General features: G+C 51.8%; 5 protein-coding genes across 9 annotated transcripts; 2 read left to right on the top strand and 3 right to left on the bottom strand.

The window, feature by feature from the left end:
• The first annotated feature begins 945 nt into the window (after positions 1 to 945).
• On the top strand, positions 946 to 3,899 carry Ly6g6d (lymphocyte antigen 6 family member G6D). 2 transcript variants are annotated; one of them, XM_032889122.1, is made up of 3 exons: positions 946 to 1,037; positions 1,134 to 1,271; positions 3,494 to 3,899. In XM_032889122.1, the coding sequence occupies exons 1-3, from the start codon at positions 983 to 985 to the stop codon at positions 3,703 to 3,705; spliced, it is 405 nt and encodes a 134-aa protein (XP_032745013.1). In that variant the 5' UTR covers positions 946 to 982; the 3' UTR covers positions 3,706 to 3,899. The 2 variants fall into 2 exon arrangements, with proteins under 2 accessions (XP_032745013.1, XP_032745015.1); XM_032889124.1 differs by having other exon boundaries at positions 975 to 1,037; positions 1,139 to 1,271; positions 3,494 to 3,874.
• A 1,251-nt stretch (positions 3,900 to 5,150) lies between these two features.
• Positions 5,151 to 8,268, bottom strand: Ly6g6c (lymphocyte antigen 6 family member G6C). Its single transcript, XM_032888745.1, has 3 exons — positions 7,788 to 8,268; positions 6,173 to 6,283; positions 5,151 to 5,829 (listed from the first exon to the last, which is right to left on the bottom strand). Exons 1-3 carry the CDS (start codon positions 7,840 to 7,842, stop codon positions 5,615 to 5,617), a joined length of 381 nt encoding a protein of 126 aa, XP_032744636.1. The 5' UTR covers positions 7,843 to 8,268; the 3' UTR covers positions 5,151 to 5,614.
• Positions 8,269 to 9,081: 813 nt separating this feature from the next.
• Positions 9,082 to 11,147, top strand: Mpig6b (megakaryocyte and platelet inhibitory receptor G6b). 2 transcript variants are annotated; one of them, XM_032889144.1, is made up of 6 exons: positions 9,082 to 9,142; positions 9,345 to 9,686; positions 9,840 to 9,930; positions 10,284 to 10,336; positions 10,479 to 10,555; positions 10,810 to 11,147. In XM_032889144.1, the coding sequence occupies exons 1-6, from the start codon at positions 9,082 to 9,084 to the stop codon at positions 10,912 to 10,914; spliced, it is 729 nt and encodes a 242-aa protein (XP_032745035.1). In that variant the 3' UTR covers positions 10,915 to 11,147. The 2 variants fall into 2 exon arrangements, with proteins under 2 accessions (XP_032745035.1, XP_032745036.1); XM_032889145.1 differs by lacking the exons at positions 10,284 to 10,336; positions 10,479 to 10,555 and having other exon boundaries at positions 10,810 to 10,909.
• Positions 11,148 to 12,994: 1,847 nt separating this feature from the next.
• Ddah2 (dimethylarginine dimethylaminohydrolase 2) lies at positions 12,995 to 16,098 on the bottom strand. Of its 2 annotated transcripts, none has more exons than XM_032888598.1 (7): positions 15,893 to 16,098; positions 14,695 to 15,053; positions 14,459 to 14,558; positions 14,265 to 14,338; positions 14,047 to 14,166; positions 13,537 to 13,686; positions 12,995 to 13,299 (listed from the first exon to the last, which is right to left on the bottom strand). In XM_032888598.1, exons 2-7 carry the CDS (start codon positions 14,989 to 14,991, stop codon positions 13,183 to 13,185), a joined length of 858 nt encoding a protein of 285 aa, XP_032744489.1. In that variant the 5' UTR covers positions 14,992 to 15,053; positions 15,893 to 16,098; the 3' UTR covers positions 12,995 to 13,182. The 2 variants fall into 2 exon arrangements, with proteins under 2 accessions (XP_032744489.1, XP_032744490.1); XM_032888599.1 differs by lacking the exon at positions 15,893 to 16,098 and adding an exon at positions 15,192 to 15,834.
• A 334-nt stretch (positions 16,099 to 16,432) lies between these two features.
• On the bottom strand, positions 16,433 to 24,597 carry Clic1 (chloride intracellular channel 1). Of its 2 annotated transcripts, none has more exons than XM_032888600.1 (6): positions 24,325 to 24,594; positions 22,407 to 22,516; positions 22,091 to 22,216; positions 21,849 to 21,955; positions 19,626 to 19,807; positions 16,433 to 16,830 (listed from the first exon to the last, which is right to left on the bottom strand). In XM_032888600.1, the coding sequence occupies exons 1-6, from the start codon at positions 24,361 to 24,363 to the stop codon at positions 16,669 to 16,671; spliced, it is 726 nt and encodes a 241-aa protein (XP_032744491.1). In that variant the 5' UTR covers positions 24,364 to 24,594; the 3' UTR covers positions 16,433 to 16,668. The 2 variants fall into 2 exon arrangements, with proteins under 2 accessions (XP_032744491.1, XP_032744492.1); XM_032888601.1 differs by having other exon boundaries at positions 16,721 to 16,830; positions 19,622 to 19,807; positions 24,325 to 24,597.
• Between the last annotated feature and the right edge of the window lie 458 nt (positions 24,598 to 25,055).

The following is a 25,055-nucleotide window of genomic DNA, read 5'->3' as shown; positions in this document are numbered from 1 at the left end:
AGGCAAAACATTCATTTACATATAGTAAATCTTTTTAAGAAAGAAATTAAAACAGGAAGGCAGGTGTGATGGCACAAGCCTATATAGTCCCAGCACACAGGCGACAGACAGGAGAATTGTCATAAATTTGAGGTTAGCCTGGACTACATGCTGAGTGGCAGGCTAGCCCAGGCTTTGTCTAAGACTGCCTCAACAAGCAAACACACACACACACACACACACACACACACACACACTATATATATATATATATATATATATATATATATATATATATATAAAATTTAAAACAATAAAAAACCATAAACAGGACATTTAAAATTGGTATTGAAGCCAGGCCCAGTGATTCATGCCTGTAATCCCAGCACTTGAGACTCTGAGGCAGGAGGATCAGGAGTTCAAAGCCAGCCTTGTCTCAAAACCAGCAACAATCAGCTAGCTAAATAAATAAATAAGCATGGTTATATTCATTTAACAAATAAAAAATATATTATATGTTGGGAAGGCATAGCTTTGTGAAAAGTAATAAGTACCCTGCGACGACCCGGACGGGAGAACGGCATTGTTTTACATTTCTGAGAATCCATTTAATGTCGGTCATAATCAAAGGTGGCTGGGTTTTCCTAACCTACTTCTGCGTTCCGTCTGGAATGTGGAAGAGCAAGAACAACCCTCAGATGCAGAATTGAGAAAGGAAGACCCTTGGGTTTCCGGAGGGGCTTAGGAGGCCCCGGGGGTCTTGGGCCACCATTCTGGAACTACTGCTGTGAAGGGGGGAGTTTGGGGCTTCAGACGACGCTCAGAGCCACCCATGGGGCCCCTCCCTTTCCCCATTGGGGCCCTGGTGCTTGCTGGGGGAGACTCTTTCCTCTCTTTTTATTGCTCTATAACGCTCAAGGCGAGGGGGATATAAGGCCGGTGGAGTACAGCCTGAGAGGGGGGTGGGCGGGAGGGAGAGGCGCTACCAGCATAAGGGAACGTGATGAACTCCCAGTTGATCGGGATCCTGTTCAGCGCCCTGCTAGGGGCTGCCCTGGGTAAGGAGGAAGCTACAATGCCCCTGGCACCGGCCCGCCCTTCCCTCTGCTAGAACTCCTCTAAGGGCCAGATCCAGTACCTCTTTTTCCTGACAGGACAGCGCATGCGGTGCTATGACTGCGGTGGAGGCCCCAGCAACTCCTGCAAGCAGACAGTGATCACCTGTGGTGAAGGTGAGCGCTGTGGATTCCTGGACCGCAAACTTCAACCCAGCTCAGAACAAGCCAAGCAACGTGAGTCCTTGGTCGTCCACCCATCCCCCTTCCCACTGCTTCTAACCAGCCCCCTCTTCAATCCTCCGGCTTCCACCCTTCCCGGGTCAGTCTGGCTCTGGGCAGATGGTGCCACTGTTGTAGCTGGGCAGTCTAACGCCCCCGGTTCCTGGCGCTGGGCCTTGAGGAGGCTCTCCCATCCCGTCTTTACTCCTCCTACGGCCCCCCATAGGCCCTGACGAGAGAAGGAGCTGTCTTCTAAGATCAGAGGCAAAATGTTAACCCAAACTCCAAACTTCAGCTGTCAGGCACTGACTGAGGGCTGGAAAGGGTATGTGTGTGTGTGTGTGTGTGTGTGTGTGTGTGTGTGTGTGTGTTTAATATTTTTGTTTGAAATCATTTGATTTGACGGGAAAATTACAAAAGAAATGTACAGAGTTTCCATTCGTGCCCAGTTTCTTCAGGAGCTAATATTCCCGTGTCATTACCAAGATCAGAAAATGACAGTTCAATACTAATTAACCTAAACTTAGATTCTGAGGAAGACACATCTTTTTTTCTGGCCTAAGCTCAAAGCAGATACTCCACTTATTTATATATTTATTTATATACTTACTTATAGTAATAATAATAATAATAATAACAATTATTATTATTATTATTAGCTTCTATATTTGGTTGTTTTAGTTGACTGGAAACAGGACATCACTAAGTATTCTTGCCTGGCCTGGAACTTACTAGGCTGGACTTGAACTCACAAAGATCTGCCCACTCCTACTTCCTGAGTGCTAAGACTCAAGGCAGGTATGAGCCACCATGCCTTGCTTAAAATAATTTTTCATTTTAAAATTTATCTTCTGTACATGAACATTTTTCTGTGTGAATATCCCTGCATTGTTGCCTGTGCCCTGGACAGCTCTCACCCCCACCCTACCTGCCCGGGAAAGTTGGCAGTTGGCACAGAGTCAGTGACACAGGCTCCAGGAGCAGGTGAGAATACAGTGAGCTCCTTTAATACCCTCCGCCCATGCCCCATTGGTTCCAAGAAAGTGTCTGTTCTAAACAGTAGTTCCTGATTGGCTAGCGCTGTTTGCACCAGCAATCCTTGTCCTCTCAGGCAGTCCTCAATTAGGCCCTCCTGCAGGAATGCTGGTGTCACAGACAGTCCTCAATTAGGTCCTCCTCAATTAGGTCCGCGGGCAGATGCTTCTGCAGCTGCACAGCCCCCAGCGTTTACATAGAGGCAGCCCTGTTGTTTTGGCTACAGTGTATCACAGGCCTACCTGCTGCCTTCAGAGGTCAGGAGAGAGGGTAGAAGCCTCTGGAACTGGAATTATGGTTGATTGTAAGCCACAGAGCTTACAATCAGATCCTCTGGAGCTGGAGTTACAGACAGTTGTGAGCCTGCTTCGAGCACTCAGGTCCTCTGGAAGAGCAGCAAGCACTCTCACTTTTTTTTTTTGGGGGGGGGGTTTCTTTTTTTCCGGAGCTGGGGACCGAACCCAGGGCCTTGAGCTTCCTAGGCAAGCGCTCTACCACTGAGCTAAATCCCCAACCCCAGCAAGCACTCTTAACCGCTGAGCTTCCTCTCTAGTTCTATATCTTTTACTTTTAAGACAGGGTCTCACGTCTCCCAGGGTAGCCTCAAACTTGCCACGAATCCTTGACCTTGGGGAGTGTGTTACCCCATCCTGTTTATTTTGGCGGTACAGAACCCTGTTTATTTTGGCGGTACAGCTCGAATCCAGGACTTGGGCACTAGGCAAGCATTTTACTAAGTGAATTTCACTTCCAGCTCTATTCACTGTTTCACGGAGGGAGGTTCTGTTTTATAGCCCAGGGTCAATGGGTCAATCTGACTGGCTTTGAACTCCCTGCAATCCTTCTGCCTCAGCCTCCTGAGTAGCAGTTACAGGCAAGCCCTTGTATGCCCATCTTGTGTTTCATTTAGGTAACAATGCTGGGTTATCTTACAAGCTGTCCCTTTTGCATTTAGCTGTGATTTTCCCCTGTTGGGGCTGAGACATGAACAGTACTGGGCTCCTGCAATATCCTAGCACCATTGCCTAGGTCAGTCTGTTGGCTCCGGTCCCTTGGTGTCAGAGAGATGGGTTTTGTTTGTTTTGAGAGAAGGCTGTGTATCTCTTTTGAGTCCCTGGACATTGTAACTGTTCTCTCTCTCTCACTGAAGGCAAGTCCTGCAGTCAGGAGTTTAACACCCCAGTGCGGTTTTTTTCTCTCAGCCTCCGGGACCTTGAGCCATCACTACCCAGCCTGCGTGGCCACGCATCATTGCAACCAAGTGGCCATAGAGTCAGTGGGAGACGTGACTTTCACAACCCAGAAAAACTGCTGCTTCGGAGACCTGTGCAACGGCGCCGTGGCAAGCTCCTCGACCCCATTGTGCATCTTGGCTGCAGTTACCACCCTGGCCTGGCTCTTGTCAGGACAGTAGAGCAGGAGAGTGGGACTGAGGGTAGGGAAGGGACCGAGGGACCAAGGGAGTGAGGGAGCTGGACATCCAAGGTAAGAAGACAAGCGCTCCGTTGGGTGCCGTTAAAAATGTCGGACTATTCTAGAGATGACTGTAAAATTATTATTTTTTTCATTCTTTGAGGTGAGGTGCTGGGATTAAAGGTGTGAACCACCACTACCCCGATGTTCCTTTATTTTTTGAGACAAGGTGTCTCTAGGTAGCCTGGGCCATCCTGGAACTCACTCTGTAGAGCAGGCTGGCCTTGAACTCACAGAGATCCACCACCTAACTCTGCCTCTGTCTCCCAAAGGCATGTGTCACTGCTCCCAGCTTCCAGGTACCTTCCGTCGAAAAGGTTGAAGGGATGACACGGGTTATCTGGCTTCTAGTTCAGTTAACAACAGTCCATCAGTGGACCTGATCCAATGACACCCCTCAAAACAATGGAGCCTCTGTTCTAGGTGGCTCCTGGGACCTGCTGCTAGGCAGACTCTTCCTTCACAGTGAGGGTCACTGAGGGGGAAGGTTGAGCAGAGGGTTACCCGTATTCCATGGTTTCCCTTCCTCATTCCCTAACTGGAATATTCAATAGGAATAGTTTGAACTGGGAAAGGACAGTTGCTTGAATAACCCACTTAGAGAGCCACCTTGAAGGTGGAAACAAGAGCTCTGTGTCTGCGCACACCTTTCCTTTCTGGGGCACCCTCAAGCTAGGCTGCACCTGCTTCTTGGCAGGGTGTAGTCTAAATTTAGGAGAAGGGTTGTTTCTCCAAACACTGGTGCCGGTGTGCCACCCTCAGGTAAAGGAAGGAAGAAAGGCTTGAAAAACCTGCTCTTCCATTTGATCCGCCCAGCCTCAGCGAAACTCCCTGGAGACCTCTTAGGCAAGCACAAGGGTGAGGTTGTGGGGGGGTGGTGGTGAGATTTCCATGGAAAGAGGGCCTCCCCCGCCTCCTCCTTCTCCTCCTCCTCCTCCCCCACCTCCTCCTCCTCTACCACCCATCTTGGCCTCCAAAATGCTAGGAGTAAAAGGTCATAGAGCCATGTCTGCCTCCTTCCTTTTTTTTTTTCCCTATTTTCTTGTGTTTTTTTTTGTTTCTTTTGTTTTTTTGAAACAAAGTTTCTCTTTATAGCTGAACCTCCCTCTGTAGACCAGGGTGGCCTGGAATTTGTAGAGGTTTGTCTGCCTCTGCCTCCCAAGTGCTGGAATTAAAGGCATTTGCCGCCGCCGCCACCACCACCTGGCCATCCCACTCTCTTTCTTTCTGAGACAGGATCTTATGTGGGTCACGCTGGCCTTGAACTTGCTATAAAGTCAAGAATGACCTTGAACTCTTGTTGCCTCTGCCCCCAATTGTTGAGATTTCAGAGGAAAGTCAGCATGCCCAGATTAGCGCTTATATCTCCTGACAAGAAACACAAAGTTTGTTAGACACTGACATTTATTTCTCAGGATAGAGGATGAGCGGAGGGTCTGGTGAATCAGGCCCAGGCAATGAGGTCAGTGGGTCTTTTGGGCATCGCTCCCTGGAAACAAGACAGGCGTTCTTCCAGACCTAGATCCCAGAGGCACAGCAGTGTGCGTCCAAAGGAGGGGGCCCTATCAGTGGCCAGTGGAGGAGGTAGAGTGTTCTAGAAGGAAATGGGAAAGGACTGGGGGGGGAAATGGAGTGGAGGGTGCCAACTGGAGAAGCAGAAGCCGTGGCTAGAAAGACCACTCTAGGCACAGTCCCATTAAAAAAAAATGGTGCAGGACTAGGAAAATGGTCTTCAGAAGATAAGGAGCCGGGGGTGAGAAGAGAACGTTCTGGAAAGCCGGAGCTCTGAGGACGTGGGAAGAAAGGCTCAGGCTAGAGCAGGTGGGAAGAGTGTGGCCATCGAGCCAGTCTCAATGCAATAGCCAGAGGCCAAGGCCAGCCAGGGAGGTGAGGGAGATGAGGGCCACTGTAGGTGTGGGCCGTGGAGCTGGGCTGTTACAGTTGTCCTTGTCACAGCAGGTGGTGTTGTAGCTCAGGCCTAGCTTGTGGTTGGTTTCATTGAAGACCTCCCGACAAGGCTCCTCTGGTGTGCCACAGCGCAGGTTAGAGAAAACCCACATCTTCCCTAGAGGTGGGAGCCAAAGGAGAAAGGATCAGCGGTGAGCACTGGCTCACCTGTGTCCAGTGGCTACTCTTCCTCCCCAAACCGCTTGGTTTCTCTCTTCTTTCCTCAAAGTCTAATCACCCTTCCTGAGCATGACATGCCCCTCCTCCTGGGACCAGCGCCCGCTTCCTGGGGTCAACACAAGCCTCTGCTAGCATAGTAGAGGCACAGGTCAGTGCCTGGCACATAATCATCTTTGGCCACACGTCATCACTGCTGTAATTCTCAGTCCTATCCCTGGATGGGCTTCAGGCCCAGAGAGCATCTCCTGCCCGGACCCTCCCTCCCAGAGAAGGGGTGTTACCAAGGTACACGTTTGTTGTCAGGCATTTGTGGCCGGGCTCCAGGCGGCAGGACTGTCGATCCACACAGCCCAGCACAGGCACCTTGTAGCAGGAGTGACATCGAGTGTCAGCTGGGGAGACAAGTTGGACGGAGGTCATGGGACATCTGAGTCACTCGAGGATGAGCTGGGTTAGGGTTAGGATGGAGAGCTGGCCCATTAGGCAGGCAGTGCCTCACACCCCGCTTTGTTCAGAGACAGAACAGGTGAGCAATACAGCAAGAAAGTGCAAAGCGATGTGGGCATTGGGCGGAGGTGTTTGTTCTATGTGCAAACCTAAATACCTTCCTCCACCCGGGCCTGTTTGAGATGAGTCAGGAATGGTAACAAAATAACAAAAACCTGGGGCTGAGGATGGCTAGGATGTGTGGAAACAGGGATGGGGTAGAGGTTAGGGTCCAGGGTGAGACTTGAAATAGGGAGAGAGAAGAAGTTAAGGATTTCACAGAGCCTTCAGAGAAGGCGTGGAACTGCGGCTGCAAGAAAACCACTGGTGACCAGCTTTAGAAGTAGACTGGACCTCTGCCAAGAGCTTGGGGCAAACCAGTCCTGAATGAACCGTCTCTACTGTTCTGGCACTCGCTCTTTGGAAAAAGGATTACACCTGGCAGATGTATCATTGTACATCTTAGCATGTAACAAAATGGAGAGGGTGGGTGCAGCAGGTGGCACCTCAGGATTCCTGGGTTGGCTAACTCCAATGTGAGCACGCAACGTGCTGTGAAGGAACAGTCAGTGAAGGAACGGTCAGCCTAGAGAGCCTCCAGGGAACCCATCTCACTTTAGGGTAAGTGCTGTGGCATCTCCTCTGTAGCAGAATCAGGGGAAGTTTGACTCTTGGGAAGGCTGTACAAAGTCACTGGAACCACCCAGAAGGCTTGGTTTGCATCCCTGGTGGGGATATAGGTGTGTCGAGGAAGGAACAGGGACCGAGCTAGGGAGGACCATTGCTGAGCACCTCCATGAGGAGTGGCGTGAGACCCTTTCAACAAGGATGCTCAGCTCAGGGTAGTAGATAAGCAAAGGTGGCTTTGCTAATTCCAGAGACACGCATGTTGGGACTGGCTAGACAGACATTTCGGTGTTACGGTGTGCAGGAAGGGAGCACGCTGACATCAGATGACCTAGTGCCAGGTCAAGTAAGAAGTGTAGGCTGGGTCGATACGGGTCTCGGAGAAAATGACAATGGGGACCTAGGTCCTTCATAATGGACCAAAGAACCTAGGTATGATACATGCGCAATCCCAGCATTTAGGAGGTAGAGGCAGGAGGATCAGGAGTTCAAAGCCAGCTTTGGCTACAGGAGACTCTGCCAAAACAAACAAACAAAAAAAGATACAAGAAATGGAGATATGGAAATAAAACAAAAAAACAAAAAACAAACAAACAAACAAAAAAAAGAAATGGAGGGAAGAGAAGGGGAGGAATAAAGAAAGAGAAGAAACACAGAGCCCTTCATGCTCAGAGATATCTGATCCAAGCCAAGGAGGGTTTGGGGCTTCTTGGGATCCTGAGTAGAGGGACATATGAAGTACTGGGTAGGGTTGAGGTGGGGCCTGGGGCCCTGGGCACTCACCTGAGACCCAGCAGCAGAGCACAGCAGACAGGGTGAGCAGCAAGAGGTGTTTCATGGTGAGGGTTCTGAGAATGTTCACGGCCCCAGCAGTTGGCAGCAGAGTCCCAGAGATCCAGCTCTGAGAGTCGAGCGGTCTTCTCAGACTTAATACTCCCAATGGCTCCTCCCTTCCAGGCCTCTGCCCTCTGTGGGCACCTCCCTCCTGATTTATTCCCAGCTGACCAAAGAGAAAGACCAGAGGTGGGAAGGGTCCAAGAGCCTGGGTAGGGAGGGGAGACAGGAAAGGGAGATGGGAGAGGATAAGTGTCACTACTGGGCAACTCCATTTTGGATCTTGGATTCAGGGTCCTCAGCTGAGGGCCCCCCTGCCCTGGAGGAGCATCAGAAAAGCCTCTGTGACTTAAACAGCCACAACGCGCTAGCTTCTGCTAGTTCCCAGGAAACGAACAGTGTGTCGTAGCCTGAGTTGATCCGCAACTTTGGGTGCCTGGGGGTGGGAGGACATTGATCAGACATTCCGGCAGAAATCGATGAAACAGGCTGAATTAATGTAGATACAGACCCCACCCCGTCTTCCAAGTGATGCTGAGCCACAAGATAAAGGCTTGTGGCATCATGGAGGGTTTCTGTGATGTCGTAGAGGCGGGGCTGAGGAGGCTGTGTATCCTGGAGGACCACACTAACATGCCAAGGATGCCCTCAGCCCACTTGGGCTTGGGTTTGGGAGGAGCACCTTGGGTAAGGAGGAGCATCATGGGCACCCAGAGGGGACATAGGAACAAAGATAAGAGATAATGATGATGATGTCATACATTGCGCATTCCGATGATGTCATACGTGAGCATTCCGATGATGTCATCTCTCGCTTTTTGGCACCCTCAGTGTATTGATTTGGGTCTCACATTCTCTTATCTCCATTTTTCCTGATGAGGGGACAGGCAGGGGTTAAGCGGCTTGCTCTCATCACCCAGCTACTGTGTGGCTGGATGAACTCAGGATTGGAACTCAGGAAGCTGAGCTTCAAAAATGTGTGGTACTTTGGGGCCTCACTAGTTGTTTGCAAACACACACACACACACACACACACACACACACACACACAAATTTAAGCTACTTTCAAAGCCTGAAGAATGCAACTTGGCTTGTGAGGATTCCTAAAGGGACCCAGAAATTGGTGGCCTCACATTCACTCTTATCTGAGCCCCAAGTCCGGCAGGATCCCCATCCCTGCCCCTCTGCTTCCCTCCGGTCTCCCTGCTGATTCACTCCCGCCTCTGACTACCACATCTCAGCCATGGCCTTGGTCCTGCAGCTGCTGCCTCTGTTGCTCTCCAAGGTCCAAGGGAATCCCGAGGGTAGGTCATCCCTGGGAAGTTGTGATGGACAAAGAAAGACTGAGATAAACTAGGGTGTGTGTGTGTGTGTGTGTGTGTGTGTGTGTGTGTGTGTGTGTGTGAGAGAGAGAGAGAGAGAGAGAGAGAGAGAGAGAGAGAGAGAGAGAGAGAGAGAGAGCCTGATAAGCTAGCCTTAACAATCTCCCTCCCCCACCCTTCCTAGTTTCTCTGGAGGGCAACCCTGGGGACCGGGTGAATCTCTCCTGCATAGGGGTCTCCGAGCCCACCCGCTGGGCTTGGGCGCCTAGTTTCCCAGCATGCAAAGGCCTGTCCAAAGGGCGCCGCCCGATCCTCTGGGCCTCTTCGAGCGGAACCCCCACTGTGCTCCAGCACTTCTCTGGCCGCCTGCGTTCCCTCGACACTGGTATCAAGCGGCTAGAGCTGCTACTGAGCGCCGGGGATTCTGGTACTTTTTTCTGCAAAGGACGCCAAGAGAACGAGAGCCGCACAGTGATTCAAGTGTTAGGGGACAAGGCAGGTTGCCGGCCTTCGGGATCTACCCACGGTAGGTCAAGGCCCAGATGCTCAGGAGCACTTAATTTGGACACACACCCGGGACAAAAAGTGGGACGGAATCTTGTAGATCGGGAAAGTTAGTAGAACCCTATGGTCTGTACCCCTGACCTCTGTATCCCTCCCTGCCTCGCCGTCTCCCCAGGGTCCGAGTATTCCAAAGTCTTGATCCCGTTGCTGGGCTTTGGGCTTGTGCTGGGACTGGGAGCCTCCGGCTTGGTCTGGTGGCGGCGCAGGTGAGCACTGGAGGCGGAGCCTGGCTTAAAATAGGGTGTGACCAGTCAGGGCGGGGGGCGGGGGTGAAGAGGTGGGATAGAACCCTAACCTTTGCAAAGAACAAGAAGTGTTTGGAGACCTGACGTTTGTTAGAAGAAAGCTAGTGGTCAGCCCTTGGGTGCTAGGCTACAGGCTGCAGGAAAGGGCAAACTGAAAGTTCAGAAAGCCCAGAGAGTGGGCGGGACCTGGTTCCCGAGGAGCCTAAGTTGTTTTGCTGGTCGGAGACTGCAGTTTGCACAGTTCTTATTGGCGCCGCCTGCGGCCGAGGAACAAGTAAGACGAGACTGGTGACTCTCCAAGGACTTCCTTACAGACGCTCGCCCCCGCCCCCGCCCCCGCCCCCGCCTGGACCACTACCCACAATTGGTGAGATTAACCGCACCCCATTTCTCCTCTCCTACCCGCACAATCCCTAACCCTGAATTCTTGAGTCTGAGTCCTTGCCAGGAGCAGACAGAGTTGGTCATTTTCTCTTCACCCTTCAGCTGTGTTCCTCCCTCCCACATAGCTCCAGTCATAAATGCTGAGCCACAGCGGCCTTTAGAACAGGAGTCCAAGATCTCAGGCCACCTGGACCAGGAGCCGGTAAGGGCCTGGGGATGGGAAAGAGGCAGGCCAGCATCCCGGAGGAAAGTGGGCCAAGAAAAAAGCCTAGCTAGGCTGTTGTGGAGCGGCCGTGTAATCCTAGCACTCTGAAGGTTTACGCAAGAGGATGGGAGCCAGACTTTGCTACATGGTCGCCATTACCCACTGTGGGGAAAAGAAAACAGCTTTGATTCCAAGCCAAGGGATCAGACTGATGAGATCCAGTACTATTTTCCTCCCTCTACCCCCTCCAGAACCTCCACTATGCTGATCTGGACCACTCTGTACTCAGGAGGCACCGCCGGATGTCTGCTTTGGTTCCTGGTGATGCTTCCACCGTCTATGCGGTTGTAGTCTAAAGGGAAGCCCTTGTTCTCCCAACCCTTCCAATCTGGGGCTTCCCTGTATAGCCTCAGCTAGAAGGGGAAGGCACCATGGACAGAGGATCTATCTAGGAGCCTGGCTCCCTGGGATGCGTTCTGCCACTGCTCAGTTTCCAGCCACTTCTGTCCCCTCTATAACATCTTTTCTTCCCTTCCGTTTCCTATCATACCCCACCTCCTCACCCCGACTCTGGTTTTCGAGACTGGGTTTCTCTGTGGACAGCCTTGGCTGTCCTGGAACTCTGTAGACCATAGACCAAGCTGGCCTTGAACTCAGAGACTTCACCTGCCTCTGCCTTTGCCTCCCAACTTCTGAGTTTAAAGGCACCACCTGGCCCAGTCAAGTATTTTGAACTTTAGCCATAGACCCACCTCTCTTTCCTGCCTGACTGCACTCCCTCTGCTCATTGGCCGCAGCTGTTCATCCCCTAAGAGCTTGCCAGCCCTTCCTATGCCCTACCACAAGATAACATTCACCCCTCTTCAAACCAGGGTTTACTTTGTTGCTATTGTCTTTGTAGACGCCCTGCCATTCTGCTGATCCCTTTGTTTCTCCTCCTTACTCCTCTTCTAGGAAACTAGCCATTCAATCCTTAGCCCCCGAAGGACACTCAGTATTCCCGCCAACCCAGATCTCAGACCTAGTACACTCTGCCCAGATGGCTTCAGACCTTTTGCACAAGGCATGTCAAACCTGACTCAGTAATTTCCTAAGCCACCCCCTGGGTCCTTCTCTGCAATCTCTTGAAGAAGCCAAGTTGCCCAAGCCAGAAACTGGGAGTCAGAGTCCACCACCTCCTTCTCTCCCACACAAGGACTTTTCAGGAACACCCCCATCTTTCCACTCCTTTTAAAGACAAACTCTCTTGTGGTGGAGGCCAGCTTTGAAATCCTGCCCTCCTTACCTCCACCTTCAGTGCGGGGGTAACAGTGATTGTGAGTACGGACCACTGCCTAAGGCCGTGTCTGCAGGTCACTGTCCTCTCTGCCTGTCTCTGTGCTGAGTGCTGCCACCAGAATATTCTTTCATCATTGGCTTCATGGGTGACCCACAGATCCTTCCGATCCTCCTGCCCTGCCCTTCTTATTCAAAGCCAGAGGAGATCCTCCCAGTATCAACCGCTGGTTCTCTCCCAAGGCTTCAGCTCTAAGGCTGTGGGTATGGACATTGCGTGCAGGTGCCCCAGTACTCAGTCCCCTCTTAGGCCTATCCATCACTTTCTGTGTACACGTGCCCTCCTTAGAGAATTTCTCCGCAATATTCTCCCTACAACACTCGTTGGCGCTTTGAAATAAATTCCATCTTCTGGATTTCTTCTTCCTCTTGCTCACTTCCTGCCCGGATAATTATTTATCCTCAGGATTTCATTCGAGTGTAGCCTTTTCTGGGATATCCTCACCCCAAATTCTTGCCTACTCCTGCACAAAATTTGATACTCTAGAAACCCTCTGGTTTTTCCTCATAGAAACAGACTCCTGCAAATCGCCCCATTGCAACACTTTATAAGAAAGTATCAGGAAGTATGAGTTCCTTTTGGATGTCACTGTTAAGCCTTGGTACATGAATGATGGTCCCTTTCTTCTTTATCAAATAAAGGCGGACTTGTAATCCACCAGAGCCTGACTCACCTGACATTTAGGTAAATTCAGAAAGCAACCATCCACCCACACACATAATTCCCATTCTACCTTGCCTACTCCCCGCAACAGAAATGGTCTCTTGTCCCTCTGTGTATGTGAGCCCTGTGACAGGGTTGGGGTGTGTCAGGAAGCACATAAAGAGGAGGGTTTTTAAATGGAACAGTCCAGCTGGGCGGTGGTGGTGGCCCATGTTTTTAATCCCAGCTCACACTAGACAGAGACAGGTGGATCTCTGAGTTTGAGGCCAGCCTGGCCTACAGAGTGAGTTCTAGGGCAGCCGGAGCTACACAGAGAAACACTGTCTTTAAAATTACAAAACAAAACAAAAGTTAAGAGTCCTCCCTAGCACTGATCCCAGCTTCCGATTTCGGCTCCACCCCATCCCTTTGTCCCAGTGAGAAACCAGCCACAGCCCTTATCTAAAAGGCCAATTTTATTTTATTGGTTTTGACAGAGAAGACTCACCCAATGGCTCCTAGTCTTTGTCCCATACTAAGTCCTTCCCTATCCTGGGGCATCTCCCACGACTACCCAGCCTCTATTACCTGATTCTACTCCCTAGACGGCTCTATTCCTAGCTAATTGGAGCCCCAAACCCAGCCCTCAGCAGTGGGGGCGTGTGCTGAGCACCAGGCAGAGGGAGCTGAGGCCAGCTCCAACCTTCTCCAGTTCCGAGCAGGACACAGGTACCAGGGTGACGTCAGAGAGCTTTTGCAGAGCCTGCAGGGAGGACCCCAAGGGTGTTTTGATCCCAGGGCCACGCCCCCTCTAGCCAGTTCCTAGTAGTCCCAGAGCCACGCCCCCTCTAGCCAGTTCCTAGGGGTCTCAGAGCCACGCCCCTTCTAGCCAGGTACTAGGGGTCCCACCCAGGCTTCTGAAGAAGGGCCCACTCCTTTCTCCCACTGGGAAAGACAGACTTATTTCTCTGGTTGGTGGAGCGGTTTTCCCTTCCCTCACCTCCTGGCTGTTGGGCAGGTCCCCACCTCCGCGGTGCAGAAGGAAAGGTGTGGTACCAGGCAACCCAGGACGCAGAAAGAGACAGTCACTCGCTGCGTCATCTGGGAGGGTCAGAGAGGCGTAGGGGTGATCAGTCAGTGCTGCCATTGCCTGGAGAGAGGAGAGGGCGTTAAGGTCTCCACATCTGAGTCTGCCTGACCTACCACAACGTAAGGGCTTGGGGCAAGGGTTACTTTTGTGAGATAAGGACAGCAAGTATATAACGTCTGCTGTGTCAGACACGGTCGGTCTCAGGCACTTTAGCTACCGCTTGCTTTTGCAACCCCTCCCTGGCTCTTGTTTCTTCTGTACCTTATGTTTACTAGGGTGTCCCTTTGTGTTAGATGAACGTCTTGGAGAAGACAAGGGCTGTGGGCAATTCCCAGAGCTAGCCAGCTTCAGTACCGCCCTTGCCCCGAACCACTCCCACTTTGTTGGCCACGCCTTCAACACAGCCTTGCCCCGCCTCACCCTGACGGCTTTTTGGGCAGCCTCACTGCTTCCAGCCACCACCGTGCGAGGTCCTCCCATGCCACAGAGGCCGCGCAGATGCGAGGCACCAGAGACCGGTACGGTAGAGACAGCGAAGTCCTAGGAGAGCAGGTGGATTTAGGGGTGCGTAAGGAGCACAGGTCAAGCCCTCTGGCACATTGGCGGCACTCCCTCCCCAAGCTTCTCTGGTTCCTCACCCGGAACGTGTCTGCCACGATCTCAGCTCCTCGATGATTGGTCCACTTGGAGAGGCCTACGAAAAACTCCCGGCCTGAACCCCGGGAGGATACGAAGGTTTGAAGGCCAGAGTGAGTTTGGAATCAAGACTTGAGATCGCCTAGCCTCCCAAACTCTGTTTCCCTGGGCCAAGCCCCCATAGGTGTAGCCTCACCGGTGAAGAGGACGTCGGTGCCGTCCAGCGTAGCGTTTTCATCCCCCATCTCCACAATTCTGAGCCCCAAGTCCTGGAGAGCTTTGCGGACTCCATCAACCTTGGAGAAGAAAGAGTCAGCAGAGACATCCTCACTCCCTATTTCCTGCCAACCCCAGAGCCTCCTCCCCTCGACCTTCCTTCACCCCACCCCGGGCAATCCTGTCCTCCAACAACAACGGTACCCTGGCCCTCACCTCAGGCCGACGTGCTGGGCTCCAGGGCCTTGTGATTAGGGCCGTGTCTCCTTGGATCACAGCCGTGTCACCAAGCAGTGGTCCCAGCGGCAGTGATTCCTCAGGAGGCAGTTCAAGAAGCTGCAGCCCTAGTCGTTGCCTCAGTTTACCTCCTAGTACTCCATGCTCCCTTTGAGCTTTAGCCAGATCCAGAGCCGGAAGACCAGCGCCAGCACCTTCCCCGGATGCCAAGCTCTCGGGGACACCCCGGATCAGGGCATGGGAACAGCGACCCAGCCCCTCCCCCGGCGTCCCCATCACATCCACACAGAAGCCCTTTCCAGCCAAGCCGTTTTGTTTTTTCTCTTTACTTCACTTGTCTAAGAGAAGAAACAGAAAGGGGCGGGGGCAAAAGAGAAAGACATGCAAAGAAGAGAAGGGGGGAGTGTTAAAAGCTCCTAGGTCTTCCTCCTGCCATCTCCCGGCGCCCCTCCCACTCTGCCCCACCCCCTCCAAACCTTCTGGCACCGTGGACCCCGCTCAGCCTCCTTTCACCGGGGATCTGCGTTAAGAGGCGCCCAAGGGAACAAGACTTGGATCCTTAATCTCCCAAACACCTGTTGCCCCTGCTCGGGGCTCCGCTAGGTCCCTTCCCCGCGCCCCTCCTGGCAGCCGCTAGGATGCGCTCACTCCCCAAAAATGCGGCGGCCCCGCCCCCTTAACCCTCAGCTGCTCGCAGCAGGAGGGACCCAAAGTCCTGCCAGGGACCCGCAGAGGTTATGAGACTGGAAAAGAAAGCTGGATGGTTAATCAGGACTTGGGGTGTGAAGCCTCGAACGCTCGACGGAGAAAGGGGCACGGGCGCAAACCGGAGGAACTAGAGTCTAAGGAGTTAAGCATCCTCTCTCTCCACCCCGGGTCGTCACGCTGCCCTTCGAGCGACCCAGTACAAACCAGACTTAGTCCCGGAGGACTGGGAGAGGTCTTAAACGAAATCTGGAGGGCGGAGAAACGGGGGAGGGGCGCGGCGTGGAACCACTCCAGGCTTCAGAACTCTGTAACGTACCCCTTGTCCGTCTTCTACTAAAGTCTACCCCGCCCAGCTCTTCGCCCAAGTGCAGGTGATTCGCACACTCCGTCCGGTGCAAGCTCGTATGCAGCACCCCCAAACTCCAGCCTCCCTCTACCGTTCCGGAGACAGCCCCCTCTCCAGACTCACCAGCGGCCACCTCCACTCCTGCAGCCTTGTGATTTCGGCCTTGGCCCCACCCCCAGAGGAGAGAGTTGATGAAGATGGGAGCTTGAGTCTTCAAGCAGGAGAGACCGATAGCTCGGGCTTTTGAGGGGTTCCTAGGGTAGGCGAGCTCACGTACGGCGATGGGGCGGGGGCGCGATGGTCTGGCGGCTCCGGGGCATTGTCTAAGCGGGACGGGGCGGGACCTCTTAAGGCCACGCCCATTCCGCCCTGCTAGGCCGCGCCCACTCCTCCAGGGCTGAATGCCCCCCTTCCCTGAACTCAGGCACCGCCCCAAGAGCGCTGCCCAGGCCCACCCAGATCCCACTGGCCCTGGCTGTGGGGCTGCAAACGCGACGAGGATCACGAAACAACCCTCTAACGGACAGATGCAAAACATGGTAGACCCTGTACAAACAGTCCCCTCCTTAATTCCCCGGCAGCTGCACTGAGCTTAAGATCACTGACCCTTCCCTTCATTTGCAGCCCAGCACACTTTAAGCCGTCTTTGTGTAAACACAACACTAGATTTTTCCATTCTGTATTTTATTACTGAAATACGTTGTTTTACCCAACCCACCCAAAAATAAAAACCTTACCCTTGTCCTCTAATCTTTCCCTTATCCCCAGTCCCATCCCCGGCCCTGCACAAGTGCCCCGGATTTCCTGCCCACTGGCTATATCGGAGTGTGTCCATTATGTAGCAACATGGAAGCCTCTGTGGAGAGCACAGAGTGGGTGAAGGACCCTTAAAAAGGTGCTCATTTGAGAGCCCTGGCCACTTGCTCATAGGCCAGCTCTATCTCTTCATCGTCAGGACAGGTGGAGGCGAATTCTTCCCGAGCGTAAGCGTTGCTCAAGTACCGATGCACTCCACGGAACGCCTCCGGGATGGTGAATCCTCTGTACTTTTTGCACACCACCTGAAGGTTGGAGAGAGGTCAGCGTGTTAGCCCCAGGGAACACATGCTTGCTTTGCTTGGAGCTACTGAACTTTTTCTTCCTTTAGGGTCTGTCAGGTAAAACTGAGCCCTGTCCAGGCTGCCGGACTATTCTGCCTCCACTTTTACAGACTTTTTGCTGCCATTGTTTTGAGACAGGGTCTCTCTATGTAACCCATGCTGGATGATCTCTGGAACCTTTTCCCTGAGTAACTGGTATTACAGGCATGCACCCTGTGCCTAGAGTCTTTAAAAAATTGTCCTTCTAGATGTTATTTATTTAGGCTTAAAAAAAAAAAAGGTTTATTGGGTTGGGGATTTAGCTCAGTGGTAGAGCGCTTGCCTAGCAAACACAAGGCCCTGGGTTCGGTCCCCAGCTCTGGAAAAAAAAAAAGTTTTTCAAGACAGGGTTTCTCTGTGTACTCCGGTTGACCTGGAACTTGCTCTGTAGACTAGGTTTCAAACTCTGTGATCCACCCATCTCTACATCCCAAGTGCTGGGATTTAAGTGCATGTAGCCATGCATTCGCTGGCTACATTTATTTTTATTTTATGTGGATGGGTGTTTTGTCTATTTGTATGACTGTGCACTAGGACATCAGATCCTCTGGTATGAGTTACATATGGCTGTTAGCTGCCATGTGGGTGCTGGGAACTGAACCTGGGTCCTCAGGAAGAGCAGTTAGCAACATTAACCACTAAGCCATCTCTCCAGCCCAACTGGCGACTTCTTACTGATTCTTTCCCCTCCACCCCTGATCCTTATTCCCGCCTCCCCTAAGACAGGGTTTCTCTGTAAACCTGGCTATCCTAGAACTCACCTGGTCACTAAAACTAAATAGAAAGACCCTGTCTCGAGAAACTAAAACACAGAAGAGAAATGGGCTGAGAAATGGCTCAGTGGTGAAAAGCACCCTCTGCAAACTCTTGCAGATGTTTGGTTTCCAGCAACCTCACTTCCAGGGGCTCTACCTCCCCCTTCTGCCCTCCAAAGGCACCTGCACTTACAATGTAATTAAAACTGAATATACACAGAGGCAGAGACAGACACAGGCTAGGCATGTGGTTAGTCCTGAGTTCCATTTCCAACACACACACACACACACACACACACACACACACACACACACACACACACAGAGAGAGAGAGAGAGAGAGAGAGAGGCATAATTAGTAAAGAGTAACATTTTTGTAGTGAATTTTGTCCACTTGACTTTCAGGTCATCATCTATTAGTACCTTGATGTGAATGGGTTTTTTTATTTGTTTGTTTGTTTTATATTTTGTGTGCATTGGTGTTTGATTGCATGTACATCTGAGTGAAGATGCCAGATTCTCCAGAACTGGAGTTACAGACAGTTGTGAGCCACCATGTGGGTACTGGGAATTGAACCCAGGTCCTCGGGAAGAGCAGCCAGAACTCTTAACCACTGAGCCATCTCTCCAGCCATCACATCCCTTGATGTGAATTTCTTATCTCCAATTCCACTGTTTGTGGGCAAGAACTAACTTAGTATCATTTGCTTTTTTTCTCTTTTTCCCCTCTCTTTTGTGTGGTGTGTGTGGGGGGTAGAGGTGGTGTTGTTTGAAACAGGGTCTTATTCTGTGGCTAAGGCTGGTCTCCAACTCACACTGAACTTACTTCGGCCTGTAGCAGGCTGAAGGTTGCAGGCATGAGCCACTCTGCCCAGCCTTTTCTGGTGCTACTCTGTTGATGGTGGAGTGAGAGTGTCTATGTTTTACTAAATTACACTGTAGTTTTAAGGACAGAAAGGAAACAGCAACTCAGGAAGAGTCCTTGAGAGAAAACGGGGAAGCCTGGGGTATGTGGAGAGTTACAATGTAGACGTGAGAGAATCCTATGTTTGATTGATGTGTGCAATACTGTGTGATATAGTTGCAGGTAAAGCCTACTTGGGAGCAACCCTGGACACAAACATGCAGGCCCACACATAGGCACACAGGCACACACAGACACACAGGCCCACACATACACACAGACACATAGACATACACACAGACACACACATACACACAGATATATAGACATACACACAGACACATAGACATACACACAGACACACACATACACACAGATATATAGACATACACACAGACACATAGACATACACACAGACGCACATAAGCACACACAGACACATAGGTACACACAGACACACAGGCACATAGGCGCACACATACACACAGACACACAGTGATAGAGGCACACACAAACAGATACACAGACACACAGACACATAGGCACACACAGACACACATGCACACAGATACACACACACACACGCACACACACACACACTGTGAAACTGAATGCCAGTCTTGATTGGACGCTATATAACCACGACTTGTCTCCTGGAATGTAATTTTCTTACTTAGCAGCTTCTGCTAAGGGATAGATGGTGGTCCCTGGGTGGGTCCACCACTGGTTACAGTCTATGGAAACCATTCGGAGAACGTGGATGCTTGCCCTGCAAGGTATGAGTGCCTGAGTTTGGGTCCTCAGCATTAACGTCAAAACCTAGGCATGATAGGCAGCGCCATTGGACTGATGAGATTGTTCAGCTGGGTAAAAGCATCTGCAGCCGAGTCAGGTGACTAAAGCTCAATTTCTGGGCTCTCCCAACTCCCCCAATTTTCTTGGAACTTCTATACCTCATTTGTGCACCGCTCCTTGTAATGAATTAAAGATGATTTCTTTTTTTAATTTCACCATAGAGATTCATCCCGTTCCCCCCACCCCCCACGGTGACCACCGACCTGGACTATGTGAAGCTTTGGCAGCAGATTGCAGTCAGCCAGGGTGAGCTCATTGCCATCCAGAAACTTCCTCTGAGAGATGCCCTCATCCTCGGCGCTGGTTTCATCCACTTCTTCCGGGAGGGGGGATGTCAAGTAATTGTCTAGAACCTTCAGGGCTTTCAGGAGTCCCTTCTCTAGGTCTGTGAGAGAGAGGAAGCTAATCAGAACTTTAAACACTGGGGTGACAGCCTGCCCAAGAAGAGCCGTTGGGATGTGAGGGCATAGCTCTGAGGTAAAGCGCAGGCTTAGCACGTGTGAGACCCTGGATTTGATTTAGAAACAAAACAACCTCACTGCGTGTGTTATTGTTACCATCTTTTCTTCTTCTTCTTCTTCTTCTTCTTCTTCTTCTTCTTCTTCTTCTTCTTCTTCTTCTTCTTCTTCTTCTTCTTTTTTTTGTTCTTTTTTTTCGGAGCTGGGGACCGAACCCAGGGCCTTGCGCTTCCTAGGCAAGTGCTCTACCACTGAGCTAAATCCCCAACCCCTTTCTTCTTCTTTAAGGTTTATTTATATATATTCTTGTCTATGTGTATGTGTGTGAGCCTGTAGGAGTGTGTGCCTTGTGTGTGAATGTAGGAGCCTGGGGTGGGACGAGGGTCAGAAACAGGTTCAGATCTCCAGGAATTGGAGTTACATACAAGTAATTAGCTGTGAGTTGATGGGTGGGTGCTGAGAATCAAAACCCAGTCCTCTGCAGGAGCTTTTAGCCAGGGGACCATCTTTTCAGTCCCCACTTTATTTTTGAGACAAGGTCTCTCCCCGAACCTAGAGCTTACCCATTAGAGTGGACTAGCTGGACTACCTGAGCCCAGACTTCCTCCTCCCTCTACTTCCCCAATACTGGGGTTACAGTAGCTGCCCATCACATGTAGATTTTGACATGGCGGCTGAGCATCCAAATGCAGGCTCCCGGTGCTCGTACTTGCGTGTCAAGCACACAGGTGACTGAGCCATCTCCCCAGCCGCCCGCTTGCAATTTATTCCCGCAACTAGAAATGGAGCCTCAGGTTTCACACGCTAGTCTGGCTCTCTCTATCCTGAGTCATATCCTCTCCCTCAGCCTCCCAGTCAGTCTAGAAACAAGTCTCAGCCACTTCTCATGAAAACCCAGAAGATGAACGTTATCCCCATGCTATAGATCTGGAAGCAGATTTAGAAAGGTGCAGAGACCTCCTCAGAATCGATCATTCCCCAACTCCACCAAAAAAAAAAAAAAAACAAAAAGTATGCAAAATAGTGAAAGAGGTGTCTGTGAGCCTGGAAATTCTACAGTTCATGTGGTGGTGTGGGGTGCACACATGGGGGTACACTTTAACAATGAGTCGTAGGGCTGGAGAGATGGATCAGCCGTTAGAGCACTGGCTGCTCTCCAGAGGTGCTGAGTTCAATTCCCAGCAACCATATGGTGGTTCACAACCATTTGTGCTAGGATCTGATGCCCTCCTCTGGTGTGCCTGAAGACAGCTAATATATATATATAATCTTTGAAAAGGAGAAGGAGAGGGAAAGGAAGGAGGAGGAGGAGGAGAAGAAGAATAATGAATGAATGAATGAATGAATGAATGAATGAATTGTAACCAGTGGTGGTGGTGCAGGTAGAGGCAGGTAGATCTCTGAGTTTGAGGCCAGCCTGGTCTAAGAGTTCCAGAACAGCCAGAGCTACATAGAGGAAACCCTGTCTCAGAAAAAGAAAAAAACCAACAAAACCAAACCAAAAGAATGAACTCTGGAAGGTAGAGAGAGGACCACCTAGTGGGGACAGCGAGGTGATGTGTAAGGGTATGAATTCAGTTTCAGATGCCAGTACCCGATTTAAAAGCTGGTCTTGGGACTTCCGTGGTTAAGAGCATTTGGCTGTTCTTGCAGAGGACCTGGGATTTGATTCCCAGCCAACATCTGTAACTCCAATCCAGGAATCTAACAGTCCCTTCAGGCCCTGCACACAAGGTGCAGAGATACACAGACAATGCTCGTATATGTAAAAATAAAACGAACTCCCAAACCCCAAAAGTCTCGGCAATGAGACAGCAGGGAGGTTAGAGGAGTAAGGCAGGAACGGAGGGTTGGAAGAGCTCTAGGAACATCCGCTCTGTCTCCCTGACAGCTGAGCTCACGGGGGTTCCTGGTGCACCAACCCTAGAGTCTTCTGTAGGACCCAAACCCCTGACCCACAACACTCACTGTCATTGAGGGCCGGGTTTGAGTTCTTGATGTAGGCAGAAAACTTGGCAAATATGTCCAGCCCCGAGGTGTTGGATTCGGGGTTCAGAGCAGCCAACTTTGGGTACCTGGAAGGCAGAGGGATAAGGTGAAGTCCTTTCTGGGGGGGACTCTGCCCTAAGGCTGGCCACCTGCCTCCCCTCTTCAACTTTTGTTCCGAAAAGCCTCCCAGTTCCCCTTTTCTTTCCTAGTGTCCCCCGTACCTGGGAGGGCACAGCACGGCCTCCAGGAACTCCTCGATTTTGTTGGTATCTGTGTGCACTTCGGTGCCGTAGAGCAGGAACGGGAGCTGCCCACCGGGGCAAAGCTTCTGCACCGTCTCTGTCCGTCTGGAGAAGGGGCCACGTGTCAAGGAAGGAAAAGGGGAGACCAGAGACCTCGGGATGTAGGAGAAGTAGATTTGCTCCAGAAAAGAGAGACGTGTTTAAGGTAGAAGGGGAGGTCACGTGGGTGCGCATGCGCATACGTGTACACATGCGTCTACACAAGGGATGTTGAAAGGGGCAGGAGGGGGCCCACCTCTTGGTGTCCACGGTGGTAACGTTGAAGGTGACTCCCTTGAGCCACAGCACCATGAACAGTCTCTGGGAGAAGGGGCAGTTCCCAATCTTGGCGCCATCACTCCCAGCCTGAAAAGCAACGGCACCCCAGAGTTAGACCTGGTGCACCTCATCCTTACCAGACCTGTTCTCTGAATCTCCTGCTAGTCCTGACAGACACTGCTAAGACGTCTAAGCCACCCCTAGAGCCGAATTATTTTCCCCTTTGGGCCTGGATCAGCAAAGGTAGGCGGCGGCGGCATCCCAGTGATTGACAGGGGGGAGGAGGCAGAGGAACAGTTAAGTCTTGGCTAGCTTTGAGAATCAGGATCCAAAAGGTGGAGAATAGGGGACTTGGTGGGGCTGGAATTGAATACTAGATCTTCTCCAGTGGAGCAGAGAGGTAGGGCAGGGTTTGGAAACCGGGTCCCCATTCTCTAAACCTCTATTCAAGCTGTTTCTGGAAGCTGGGCTGGTGAGCCAGAGGACCTAACCTCACCTTAGCGATATGGAGGGCCTAACAAAGGGGGCAACTCTCTAATTGGATGCAGGTGACCTCATCCCCCAAGGGACACCTCCCCCTAGACTGAGGGTGATTCATTTCTGTGTCTTCAGGCCTCAGCAGCTTCCTTCCCGGCAAGGAAGTGGGGGCAGGGATCTATACACACAGAGGCCTAGGCAGCTACTGACACCCTTCCAGTTCCCCAAACCCTCACTCTTCTCGTTCTCTGATTCTCTGAGATCCTCCTCACAGGACACAGGGCCAACATCTCCACAGCATCACCTCACTCAGGGTAAAAATAGCCCCTGGAGGCGAGTGTGAGGTGGGGACCACACCTAAGGGGCGGACCTAGGCTCCAGTTCTCTTCCCAGGGCCAAGAAACTGGGAAAGGCTGCCAGGGAAAACCCAGAGGGGGAAAAAAAAAAGCATAGAGACAAACAGGACACCAACACACAGACAAGACGAACCAGGAGTGCAAAGGGAGGTGGAGAAGCAAAAGGGGGTGCGAATGTGCACCCACTGGGAGGAGACCTGCCCGGAGAGGAAGGGAAGGCATGGGGGTATGGGGAAGGGTGATGCCGGAGGGGCCGGGCCTGGGCAGAGGAGGAGAGCCGCAGCCAGCGGTTTCTGAACCCAAAAGCCCAGGACTATCTCTCCTTGACCACACCCACGGAGAGGATGGTATGAAGGAGGAGGGCAGTGGGGGGGGGTGCTTTTTCTTCCATATCCATCAGCCCCGGTATTTTAATCTAACCCAAGGAGTCTCCTGTCCCCTTTGGAGCTCTCCTCTCTTCCTAAGTAACTATGGCTAAACTTTAATCTCCTTCCTGCCTCACAGTCTCTAGCCTCCCTTAGCTGGAGGGGTGGGTGGGTGGGTTCGTCATCTCAGCCATTGATTGTGCTGCTTCGTGAAGGCTCTTTGCTTCCACTCTGCGACACACTCATCCTTCAACCCTTCTAGATTCTCTCTCTCTCTCTCTCTCTCTCTCTCTCTCTCTCTCTCTCTCTCTCTGTCCCATCTTTCTTTCTTTCATAGGGCCACACGTCCTAGCCGATTCTTCTTCTTGAACCCCACCTCTGTCCCTTTCTCGGTCCTTCAGTCGTCTGCACCCCCCCAACCCCGCACCGTACCCCATTCACTCTCTCACTTCTGAAAACCATTTCTTCACTTTTCTCTCCTTTAAGCTGCTGGAAACCTCTTCCACAAACTTTTCAGAGAGTCTGGAACTCTCATTACGGTCTCACAAGTCACCCCCACCTCCCAGCAAAACAGCGCCGTGGCTGGGGGTGGGGTCAACTAGGAAGGGGTTGGGGAGTTAGAGCTGGAGCCCAGGAGAGGGGAGGATTGGCTTGCAGAAATTCTGAGAGTGGCCAAAGAAAGAGAAGGTGTTCTTACCTTCACGAACAATTCGACCTGAGGTTGTTCTTCAGCCATGGTTGCGTCGGGGACCAGGAAGCAGCCGTCGCTGGGGGAACTGGGAGGGGCCCGGGCAAGGGAAGGCGGGTCTCACGGCCCGGGATTCTCTCCTCCAGACTCAGAGCTGTCCCTTCGGCGCAACCTAAGTCCGATCAGACCCTTTAGTTCTCTCCAACGCGGCTTACCCACCGGCTCAGTGCACCCCACACCCAGCTGCTCCACCTCGGTCCCTCCCGTTTAGCTCAGGGAGCAGCTGACTCACCGACCGGCCCCGCCCTGGACTTGGGGAGGGGACATGAGAGGAGGGGACTCGGTGATCGTGGGAGTGGGTCCGGGACAGAGGGCAGAGGTCTCGGGGATCCCAGGGATAAGGTGTTAGGAGGGAGGTCCCGGGGCTCCCTCGATGCCCTGACCATTCCTAAGCACAGCACCACGTTTGTGCCTCAGTTTCCTCGCTTCATTAATGAGAAGGGTGGCCACGTTCAAACAGGGAAACTTGACACTAACGAACTGGCCCCCTCCGTCCCCCACGAGGGTGCAGAAAGGGAGTCTGAGGATGCAAGGGTTCTGTGTTCTTTTCACTTCCAGTCTTGTCTTCGGGTTTGCTGGGAGGGACTGTGCTCTGTATGTGTGGAGGGGGATTGGGAAGGAGATAGTGAGGTTAGGAATACGGATGGGTGAAGGGCACTGGTAGGCACAGGCCGGGAGAG

The sequence above is a fragment of the Rattus rattus genome, chromosome 18 (assembly GCF_011064425.1).
Source record: "Rattus rattus isolate New Zealand chromosome 18, Rrattus_CSIRO_v1, whole genome shotgun sequence".
Classification (NCBI taxonomy): domain Eukaryota; kingdom Metazoa; phylum Chordata; class Mammalia; order Rodentia; family Muridae; genus Rattus; species Rattus rattus.
Note: the sequence above shows the minus strand (reverse complement) of the source record. Positions and strands in the feature narration are given on the sequence as shown.

Excerpts from the sequence above, each read along its gene's own strand:
- Ly6g6d (XM_032889122.1), top strand. The coding sequence starts at position 983 with ATGAACTCCCAGTTGATCGGGATCCTGTTCAGCGCCCTGCTAGGGGCT. Across the intron at positions 1,038-1,133 it reads CCTGCTAGGGGCTGCCCTGG|GACAGCGCATGCGGTGCTAT; the intron begins GTAAGGAGGAAG and ends TTTTCCTGACAG. Across the intron at positions 1,272-3,493 it reads CTCAGAACAAGCCAAGCAAC|CCTCCGGGACCTTGAGCCAT; the intron begins GTGAGTCCTTGG and ends TTTTTCTCTCAG.
- Ly6g6c (XM_032888745.1), bottom strand. The coding sequence starts at position 7,842 with ATGAAACACCTCTTGCTGCTCACCCTGTCTGCTGTGCTCTGCTGCTGG. Across the intron at positions 6,284-7,787 it reads GCTCTGCTGCTGGGTCTCAG|CTGACACTCGATGTCACTCC; the intron begins GTGAGTGCCCAG and ends TTGTCTCCCCAG. Across the intron at positions 5,830-6,172 it reads GACAACAAACGTGTACCTTG|GGAAGATGTGGGTTTTCTCT; the intron begins GTAACACCCCTT and ends TCCCACCTCTAG.
- Mpig6b (XM_032889144.1), top strand. The coding sequence starts at position 9,082 with ATGGCCTTGGTCCTGCAGCTGCTGCCTCTGTTGCTCTCCAAGGTCCAA. Across the intron at positions 9,143-9,344 it reads GGTCCAAGGGAATCCCGAGG|TTTCTCTGGAGGGCAACCCT; the intron begins GTAGGTCATCCC and ends CACCCTTCCTAG. Across the intron at positions 10,556-10,809 it reads GCCACCTGGACCAGGAGCCG|AACCTCCACTATGCTGATCT; the intron begins GTAAGGGCCTGG and ends TACCCCCTCCAG.
- Ddah2 (XM_032888598.1), bottom strand. The coding sequence starts at position 14,991 with ATGGGGACGCCGGGGGAGGGGCTGGGTCGCTGTTCCCATGCCCTGATC. Across the intron at positions 14,559-14,694 it reads GCCCAGCACGTCGGCCTGAG|GTTGATGGAGTCCGCAAAGC; the intron begins GTGAGGGCCAGG and ends TTCTTCTCCAAG. Across the intron at positions 14,167-14,264 it reads TCGTGGCAGACACGTTCCGG|GACTTCGCTGTCTCTACCGT; the intron begins GTGAGGAACCAG and ends CTGCTCTCCTAG.
- Clic1 (XM_032888600.1), bottom strand. The coding sequence starts at position 24,363 with ATGGCTGAAGAACAACCTCAGGTCGAATTGTTCGTGAAG. Across the intron at positions 22,517-24,324 it reads AGGTCGAATTGTTCGTGAAG|GCTGGGAGTGATGGCGCCAA; the intron begins GTAAGAACACCT and ends GTTGCTTTTCAG. Across the intron at positions 22,217-22,406 it reads ACCACCGTGGACACCAAGAG|ACGGACAGAGACGGTGCAGA; the intron begins GTGGGCCCCCTC and ends CCCCTTCTCCAG.